Source organism: Labeo rohita, chromosome 8 (assembly GCF_022985175.1).
Source record: "Labeo rohita strain BAU-BD-2019 chromosome 8, IGBB_LRoh.1.0, whole genome shotgun sequence".
Classification (NCBI taxonomy): domain Eukaryota; kingdom Metazoa; phylum Chordata; class Actinopteri; order Cypriniformes; family Cyprinidae; genus Labeo; species Labeo rohita.
Genome location: NC_066876.1, coordinates 27,592,925 through 27,602,424, shown reverse-complemented (window position 1 = coordinate 27,602,424; position 9,500 = coordinate 27,592,925). Strand labels below are relative to the sequence as shown.

General features: G+C 34.7%; 1 protein-coding gene across 1 annotated transcript in view; it reads left to right on the top strand.

Moving 5' to 3' along the window:
• Positions 1-4: 4 nt before the first annotated feature.
• jak3 (Janus kinase 3 (a protein tyrosine kinase, leukocyte)) overlaps positions 5-9,500 on the top strand; it is a 91,853-nt gene continuing 82,357 nt past the window's right edge. The window contains exons 1-9 of the mRNA XM_051116515.1: positions 5-401; positions 3,080-3,293; positions 3,480-3,597; positions 5,256-5,373; positions 5,595-5,740; positions 5,848-6,148; positions 8,847-8,969; positions 9,205-9,362; positions 9,445-9,495. Of these exons, the coding sequence (XP_050972472.1) occupies positions 3,107-3,293; positions 3,480-3,597; positions 5,256-5,373; positions 5,595-5,740; positions 5,848-6,148; positions 8,847-8,969; positions 9,205-9,362; positions 9,445-9,495 (1,202 nt within the window). The 5' untranslated portion in view covers positions 5-401; positions 3,080-3,106. The remainder of the gene's footprint in view (positions 402-3,079; positions 3,294-3,479; positions 3,598-5,255; positions 5,374-5,594; positions 5,741-5,847; positions 6,149-8,846; positions 8,970-9,204; positions 9,363-9,444; positions 9,496-9,500) is intronic.

Sequence of the window (9,500 nt, the reverse complement as noted above, 5' to 3'; positions counted from 1 at the left end):
CTTACTAGCAGAGAAAGAGGAAACCACAGTTTCACTCTTCCCACGTAAAGAAAGCAACAACCCCAGCAGCTCCAGCAAACACCCTCCCTCTTTTTCTCTCTCTCGCACTTATAAATACACTATGCTTGCACTTCATACAATGCAGAGGTAGGCCTGTGTTCAGTTTAGGGCCTGGTCACAGGTCTAGAAACCGAGATGCCAGATGAGGTAAAGCAGCATCAAGTGGTGTTGATCTTGCTAAAGCAGTCTGGAAATGAGGTGCCTTTGTGGTTTGTCTCTTGCCGGAAACGAGTCTCATTTGATCCCTCCCACCAGACAGCGAAGACTGAGCGAAATTTACACAGCTCTTCACATCAACATGAACAAATCGTTAATGTTTCGTCTTAAATAACACCTCTCAGGTAACACATCTCAGTTGTCTTTAATCGAATCGTATAATATGAAAAATACCTCGTAACTGCCATTTCAGAGCATACGCCATGCAGTCACGTAACTACGAATTAATTATTTCGTAAGTGTGGCGATGTATATGTCATGTTTGTTTGTACTTGTATTATTGTATTATTGGAATCTAAACAGATGTATTTCTGTAATAGGATGTTCTACTACAATGTTTAACAGCTAATGACATTATCGATACTAAAATGAAACTTGTGTAACCTAAGCTTAACTTAAAATACTCAATGTATGTTAAAGTCTTTAATGTTACTGGCTTAATATTGGAAATCTTTGGGAAAACACCCTTGATTTGGTTTGTTACGGAAAGTACAGATCGCCAACATGAGAAGGATGAGTTCACTTCGATCAAGCTATGACCACCACGGTTCCAAGAACTGATGTTAACAATAATCCACTGCTTTACAGTACAGTCCCGCCTTCTGATTTGTTTATTACTTACAGTAGCCCTGAAGTTCTTTTGAGACTGACTTTGCAGTATTTATGTTAGACCCTAATGATTTATGTCTAAAAATAACGGGAAGAATTGCTAAATAAACTTTTCAAATTCACTTTAAAGCTCATTTGACAGTATTAAAATGTATTAACCCTCTGTTGAATACCAAAGTGCATACACTTTTTCTAAAATGTGACTGTTATCAGAAATAAAAATATTGCGTGCGTCTTTATGGCTGGGTCCTCTGAGACCCCAAGCAGAACAAATGTAACATTTTTGTTTATTTAGGATGTGTGATAAAGTGGAAATTTTATTCATAATCAATCATAAGATAAACAAAATTCATCCAGTAAGATTTTGGGATCAGTAAGATTTTTTAATGTTTTTAAAGAAATTTCTTATGCTTATCAAGGCTGTATCTATTTGACCAAAAATACAGAAAAAAAATGTCATTTTGTGAAATATTATTGCAATTTAACCCTTTAACTGTCACTCCCATTTTTGAACAATGCACTATCCAGACTTAAATTTGTATAATTCATGAATTATATGAATGAATGAACATTTTGTGATATGATTTTGATGTACATTTTCCATGGTAATGCAATGTTTGCCTTTCAAAGGATGAATTTTGAGATTTTAAGTTTTGCACTGATATATAATTTCTTATGATTTCCAAATTGTGATTTTGTGACAAAGGTCAGAACTCATGTTATGATGTAGATTTTTTTAAGTTGCACTCTTGACATATATTAATCTATTACTTTTCCTAACACTAAAATATGGTAAAATATCTATTTAGGAGTCTTAGACCTTTCCAACGATGTATAGTTTGTCATGATTAGATTAGGATTTATTTGTAATATGGTGTAAACCACAAAGGGGACAGTGACAGTTAAAGGGTTAAAATAACAGTTTTCTATTTTAATATACTTTAAAATATAATGTATTCCTGTGAATCAAAGCTGAATTTTCAGCATCATTACTCCAGTCTTCAGTGTCACGTGATCCTTCAGAAATCATTAATATGCTGATTTTTTATTTATTAATGTTGGAAACAGTTGTGCTGCTTAATATTTTGTGGTACCTGTGATACTTTTTTCCAGGAATCCTTGATAAATAAAAAGAACAGTGTTTATTTAAAATAGAAATTTTGTATTATACAATATACTCTACTATGCAAAAGTCTGGGGTCAGTAATTAAAAAAAAAGGAAATAAATGCTTTTATTCAGCAAGCATGAGTTAAATTGATAAAAGTGATAGTAAAGACTTAATTGTTTATATAAATAGAAATAAGAAAATATTTCTGTTTTGAATAAATGCTGTTCTTCTGAACTTTTTATTTCTCAAAGAATCAAAGAAAAAAGTATCACAGCTTCCAGAAAAATATTAAGCAGCACAACAGTTTCAACATTTATAGTGAATCAGCATATTAGAATGATTTCTGAAATTCATGTGACACTGAGGGTTGGAGAAATGGCTGATGAAAATTCAGCGCTGCATCACAGAATTCCAGAATCCGCAATCCGAAAATTGCCTTTAAATTTGTTTAAAGCAAAAGTTTAAAGCACTGTTTTTAGCAGTGAATATTACTAATCAAAAATTAAGTTTTGATATATTTACGGTAGGAAATTTACAAAATATCTTCATGGAAAATGATCTTTGATCTTTACTTAACATCCTAATGATTTTTGGCATAAAAGAAAAAACAATAATTTTGACCCATACAATGTATTGTTGGCTATTGCTACAAAAATACCCATGCTACTTATGACTGGTTTTGTATTCCAGGATCACATATATTAAAATAGGAAACCAAAATTAGAAATTAAAATAATATTTCACAATATTGCAGTTTTTTTCTGTATTTTTGATCACATAAATACAGCCTTGATGAGCATAAGAAACTAAAAACATCAAAAATCTTACTGATCCCAAACTTCTGAATGGCAGTGTGCCTTAATAATGTTTTCATAAATGTTGAAAGAGCTTCAAAAAGCCCCATACAGACCTTAAGAGTTCATTTAAATCTTTACAATTGCTACTAACATCAAAACATTTAGCTATATCCATCTTATTTTACCAACATCCTATTTTGAATTTCATGCACTATTTTGGAAAGAAAGAATGATCAATGAACACCTGCATGTGTTGAAAATGGAAATGATCTAGTTCTTTCCATCCAGTCAGAAGATCGCCTTGCTGAGAAAACCATGAGTGAAGAGGAAGAGGTGCCCTTGATGAAGAGCGAAAGGGCTGGCAGTCAGAAGTCCAGCTGTGACTCTGCCCTGCAGGTGCACCTGTACTACAGCCCTAGCTTAAATTCAGAGACCACCTTCACTATCCCCACCGGACACATCACAGCAGAGAGCGTGTGTGTGCTTGCTGCTAAAGCCAGCGGTGAGATACTAACACGCCATAATCTTATAATTAATAATGTCTAACTAAAAGTGTTGTTGATAACCTTTATAGGGTCAAGGTCTATCTATGATTATGACTAGAAATTACAAGTTCTGTTTGTAACTAAATACATTTACAATAGTCATGCACCAAGCAATAACCTGAATGGAATATTTATATTTTTAGGATTTCTTCCTGTGTTCCACAACCTGTTTGCTTTGGCATCAGAGGACCTTTCATACTGGTATCCACCAACTCATGTGTTTAATAGCGAGGAAAACGTCAAAGTTCACTACAGAGTGAGGTAAAACAACTTTAATAATCATATATTTTTATGTACAAACAGCTTAATCCTACTGAATATTTGGAATTCTTTATTTAACTACTCATGTCATTTATTTTCATTTAACTTGCAAATGCCTGAATGTTTTTAAACATGCCCTTGACCTAGACTTCAGTCTTTAGGTAAATATATCATATTAGGTTTTAAAACTATGATGATTAAAAAGTGAAATAATCATAAACTTCAAATTTCAATATTTATGGTTTGAAAATTATTTATATGTGACCCTGCACTGGTATATATTTGTAGCACTGGTATATATTTGTAGCTATAGACAAAAATGCATTGTATGGGTCAAAATTATGCCAAAAATCATTAGGATATTGAGTAAACATCATGTTCCATGAAGATTTTTTTGTAAATTTCCTTCTGTAAATATCAAAACTTAATTTTTGATTAGTAATATGCATTGCTAAGAACTTCATTTGGACAACTTTAAAGCGACTTTTCTCAATGTTTTGATATTTATTTATTTATTTCTTTATGTATACATATTAACTTAAAAAAAATTACCCTTATGACTGGTTTTGTGGTCCATGGTCACATATCAGTGTTTATATCAATTGTCATGTCCATCTCAAACAAAAATGTTGGCCCTAATAAAGTTTTTGTCAAAACTTTCAAAATAGTATCAGTAAAGACCAGGGTTGGAAATTAATGTGCGCTTCTGGCAAAAATGTCATGAAAATGAACAAAAACGCCCCATAAATTCAAGACAAAGGTTCAAAAAATGCCCCAGCACAATTAAACAGTGTATTATGACTGTTGCCATTGTTGTCATAATATTGCAGCCCTGTGAGCTCCTGTTTTTTTACATGTATAATTTAGATACAATTTTAAACAGTCTACTGTTATTGATAACAGTTTAAAAATATTAAGGTAATAGGGTAAATTTAAGTATTTGACATTAAAAATAACTTAGTATGGTGATTATAATAATAAGGTGATTATAAAAATTGCCCACATGAATGTAAAAAATGCCCCTGGAAATAAATTCCAGGGGGCAAATATTGCCCCTTAAGTTAAGTTAATAAAAAAGTTAATTTCTGACCCTTGTGAGGACCATACATAAGATAAATATGACACATAAAGTGTAAAGGAAAAGATTATACAACACTTTGTGTGAAAAATATGATGCAAAATAATATTTTCAATGTACATTTTTTCCCAATCATTTTGTTAAATGATGCAAAAAAATTATGAAGATATTATTTAATTGTTAGTATTTAAGATAAACAAAATATATTTAATATAAATTTCAATTACATGAATTTGCACTAGATAATGTCATCAAAAACAGTATCTGATTTTATATGTAAAAATTACAAAAATGATACAATTCTTCTGTGATGCACTGATATTCATTGTTGGCCATTGCACTGTTTAAAAAAACAGAATAATTCTTGGTAACTGAAATAAAGTTGAAATAAGATGAAAATAAACACTGAAAACAAAAATCAAAGCTAATTAAAAATAATAATAAACACTATAATAGTATACAAATAATACTAAAATAATTACTAGTAAAGAAATTACATAGTGTGAATGTGAAAGGTGCATTCAAACAGATGCAAATAGAGTTTTCTCTAATTGTAAAGCTTTTTTTTCCCATGTTTAAGGTTTTTCTTCTCAAGCTGGTTTGGTCAAGGATCCAAAGCATCGTACCGCTTCAGCCTCAGCAGAGGACGAATCTGTGCCGTGCTGGACTACTGCGTCATTGACTATCTTTTTGCTCAGGTATAGCACAACAACCTGTCAATGCCTTCCCAAGAGGCAGTTGAACGTTATTTGAAAGCCATGTGTGAATGTAATATGATTACCCAGGATTATGTGGCTCTATCCTGCTGAAGACTACAGTAAACTAATGATATGATTCAAATAATTTGTCACAAAAATGTAGACTCAACTGTTCTGGATCATTTACCTTTCCATCTGACTGTACAGTCTTTCTGTTTCAGTCCCGCAGTGATTTTGTCTTAGGACGTGGTGGGATTTCTCCTCCTTTGAGTTTGCAGCAGGAATGTTTGGGAATGGCAGTGCTGGATCTGTGGCGTATGGCCAAAGAGAGAAACCAGAGCCTTGGTGAGATCTGCAATACAACAAGGTAACATTAGAAAGTGGATGGACAGAGTTATACAGAGATGTTCTGTACATTAAATGTTAAATTTAAACATTCAATCTGTATTAACCACTGCAAAAATCCCATTCCAGTTACAAGACCTGCCTCCCAGAGACCCACAGACAAGACATACAGCGCATGAGCCGCCTAGCGCGGTATCAGATCCGCAAAACGCTGAAGCGATTCCTAAAGAAGCTGGGAAGATGCTCAGCTGGAGAACGCAGCCTGAAGCTCAAGTACCTGATGGAGCTGAATGTGGTGGAGCCGAATTATGGCTCAGAAAGCTTCACTTTGCATCACTCTGGATGGTTAGAGCAGAGTGAACAGCAGAGGGTCAAAGCCGTGCGGGTGTCTGGAGAAGGAGGGATTCAGATACAGACCAAAGACAGCCAGGTAGAACTTTATATAAGAGTTCTGTAAACAAAAAAATTAAGTTCGAGTCATTTGCATTTTCGAATTAGTGTAGCCTTTTTTTTAATTTTGCTCCACCAAAGAAAATAGTTCCAAACAAAGCCGCAGCAGAATAAAGGCTTTACACTTACATCACGATTTGGTCAGTTACCTGGATGTTAACAACTGCATGAATTGCATGGTTAATGTACTAATGAGTACGTTGTTCTGTTAATTTATGTTGTCTAAACAACGTGTGGAAGCTGCTAAATCATATAGAGAATGACTTAAGCGAAAAGGGTGCAATATTTTGACAAGCTAAAGTTAATAGTTGGTAAAGATACACCAGCAGTATTAATTAAGATATTAGCCTAATATTTCACCTACCTGAATGATAAGAACAAACACAAATGTTGTCAAGATTCTTGTCCTGGAAATCCTGGTTCATTTTGGCCAACCACAAACGCCTTTCGTTCCTCTGACAGTTTTTTTTTAGCACTCTTCTCCTTCATTTGTTATAACTTTTGGCAGTCTATAGTACTCCAAATGTTTTTCCCGACCCGACCGATTAGTACAACCCAACACATGACAATAATTGCCCATTTCAGCAGCAATAATCAGCAAAATATGCAAGTTTCGTTTGGTTCAGTGGCATTGTTTATATTCAGCCTCGCCAATATGACCGATTGATGACGTGTCGTGAAAACAGAACACATTAGACCGTTGCTGAACGAATCGGAATTTTGAATGAATCGTTGAGTGAATGATTCATTGATTCACTCATAAAGGCTTGAACGAATCAAATGAACTAGCTGTTATACGCTATGTAATTATGTAATTATCAAAATAGTTTAACAGAAAAATAATATAAAGTTGAATTTCTAAATCTGATCTGATGTCAGAGACATGTATAAATTAAAATCAAATCAAATCACCTTTATTTATATACCGCCTTTAACAATACAGAATTGTGACAAGGCGGCTGTACAGTATTAAATAGGAAATAGTACATCAACAATGCAAAGGGCAACAGTAAACACTCAATTTTCAGGTAAAGGTTGTTAATCAAATACAACAAAATAAAATACAATATTGTGTGAAGATAAAGTGAAGATAAAGTGTCCCCAACTAAGCAAGCCAGAGGCGACAGCGGCAAGGAACCAAAACTCCATCGGTGACAAATGGAGAAAAAACCTTGGGAGAAACCAGGCTCAGTCGGGGGGCCAGTTCTCCTCTGGCCAGACACAGAGGACTCACCAGGTCCCGTGGTCCTGTGCCGACAGCCGTCTAGGTGACGAGGTCTTCACCGGGGATCCGTCTCTGGGGCTCATCTAGTCGATGTGGTCTCCGCTGACATTCAGGGCTGTAGAGGTCGTCTCTAGGTGCTGATCCGCCGTCTGGGCTGGGTACGGACTGGATCCGGAGGACTGCAATGACCATCTGATCTGGATACGGACTGGATCTGGTGGTTAAAGTGACCTCGGAATAAGAAAGAAACAGACTAATATTAGCGTAGATGCCATTCTTCTGACGATGCACTTTGGGTGTTATGGGAAGTGTTCTCGGTTCCGGTTGACCTAATTAGTGCAGCCTAACAATCCTTTAACGGATTTGAATTATAAGAATGTGGATTTGTTATGTGTAAGCAAGGTTAAAGAGATGGGTCTTTAATCTAGATTTAAACCGACAGAGTGTGTCTGCGTCCTGAACAGTGTTGGGTAGATTGTTCCAAAGTTTGGGTGCTAAATAAGAAAATGATCTGCTGCCCGCGGTTGATTTTGATATTCTAGGTATTATCAAATTGCCAGAGTTTTGAGAACGCAGCGGGCGTGAGGGACTGTAATGCGATAAGAGCTCGCTCAGGTACTGAGGAGCTAAACCATTCAGGGCTTTATAAGTAATTAGCAAGATTTTAAAATCTATACGATGTTTAATAGGGAGTCAGTGCAGTGTTGACAGAACCGGGCTAATATGATCATACTTTTTGGTTCTAGTAAGAACTCTAGCTGCTGCATTTTGGACCAGCTGGAGTTTGTTTATTAAGCGAGCAGAACAACCACCCAATAAAGCATTACAATTATCTAACCGTGAGGTCATAAACGCATGAATTAATGTTTCAGCATTTGACATTGAGAGCATAGGTCGTAATTTAGATATATTTTTGAGATGGAAAAATGCAGTTTTGCAAATACTAGAGATGTGGTTTTCAAAGGAAAGATTGCCATCAAATGTATAAAAGATTCTTTATAACTTGTTGTCCATGAAACTAACTACCTATTATAAAACTAATACTTTTATTCAGAAAGTATGCATTAATTGATCAAATATTATATTGATACTATTATATTGTTTATAGTGATAAAAAAGATTTATGCTGTTCTTCTTAACTTCGAACTTTCTATCATTAAAAATCCTAAAGAAAACATCTCATGATTTCCACAAAAATATGAAGCAGCTGTTTTCAACATTGATAATAATGAGAAATGTTTCTTGAACACCAAATCAGCATATCAGAATAATTTCTGAAGGATCATGTGACACTGAAAACTGAAGTAATGATGCAGCTTTGCCATCACAGAAATAAACTGCATCTTTGAATATATAAAAATAGAAAAAAATATTTTGAATTATAATAATATTTAACAATTCACTGTATTTTTAATCAACTAAATGTACTGAGCTTCCTCTGGTATGTTCACAGGAATGGCAGACATTTTGTGATTTTCCCCAGATCACAGACATTAGTATTAAACGTCTTTCTCAAGAGCAGATGCCTCTGGAAGGACGGGTGGTCACTCTTACACGTCAAGACGACCAGTGCATGGTAGTGGCATTGCTGTATTTATTTATCTTTTTAAGTATGACACATAAACTCATTAGAAAAGGAAGAAAACTTCTCCACTGACAGTATCAGTATCAGATAGTGACTCATTTGCCATTTTGATTAACCGAGATTTGATATTATGAATGTTTAATTCAAGCTTGTTCTTTTTGTTGAATCCTACATTATACAGCATTTCATCGTGAGCTGTGTATTCTATTTCTCTTTCCACCAACAGGAGGCTGAGTTTCACACCTTAACTGAGGCTCTTTCCTTTGTATGTCTGGTTGATGGGTATTTTAGATTGACTACAGATTCGACTCACTATTTCTGCACAGAAGTGGCCCCGCCGAGCTTACTGGAGGACATACAGAATTACTGCCACGGCCCAATCACGTACTACACATTTTTACCTTACATATTTCACTTTATGATACAATTAGAAATGACTAAACATCTTTTTGTCATGTGTTTAAAGGTCAGAATTTGCAGTGCACAAACTTAAGAAAGCTGGAGCCAAAAATGGGATGTTCC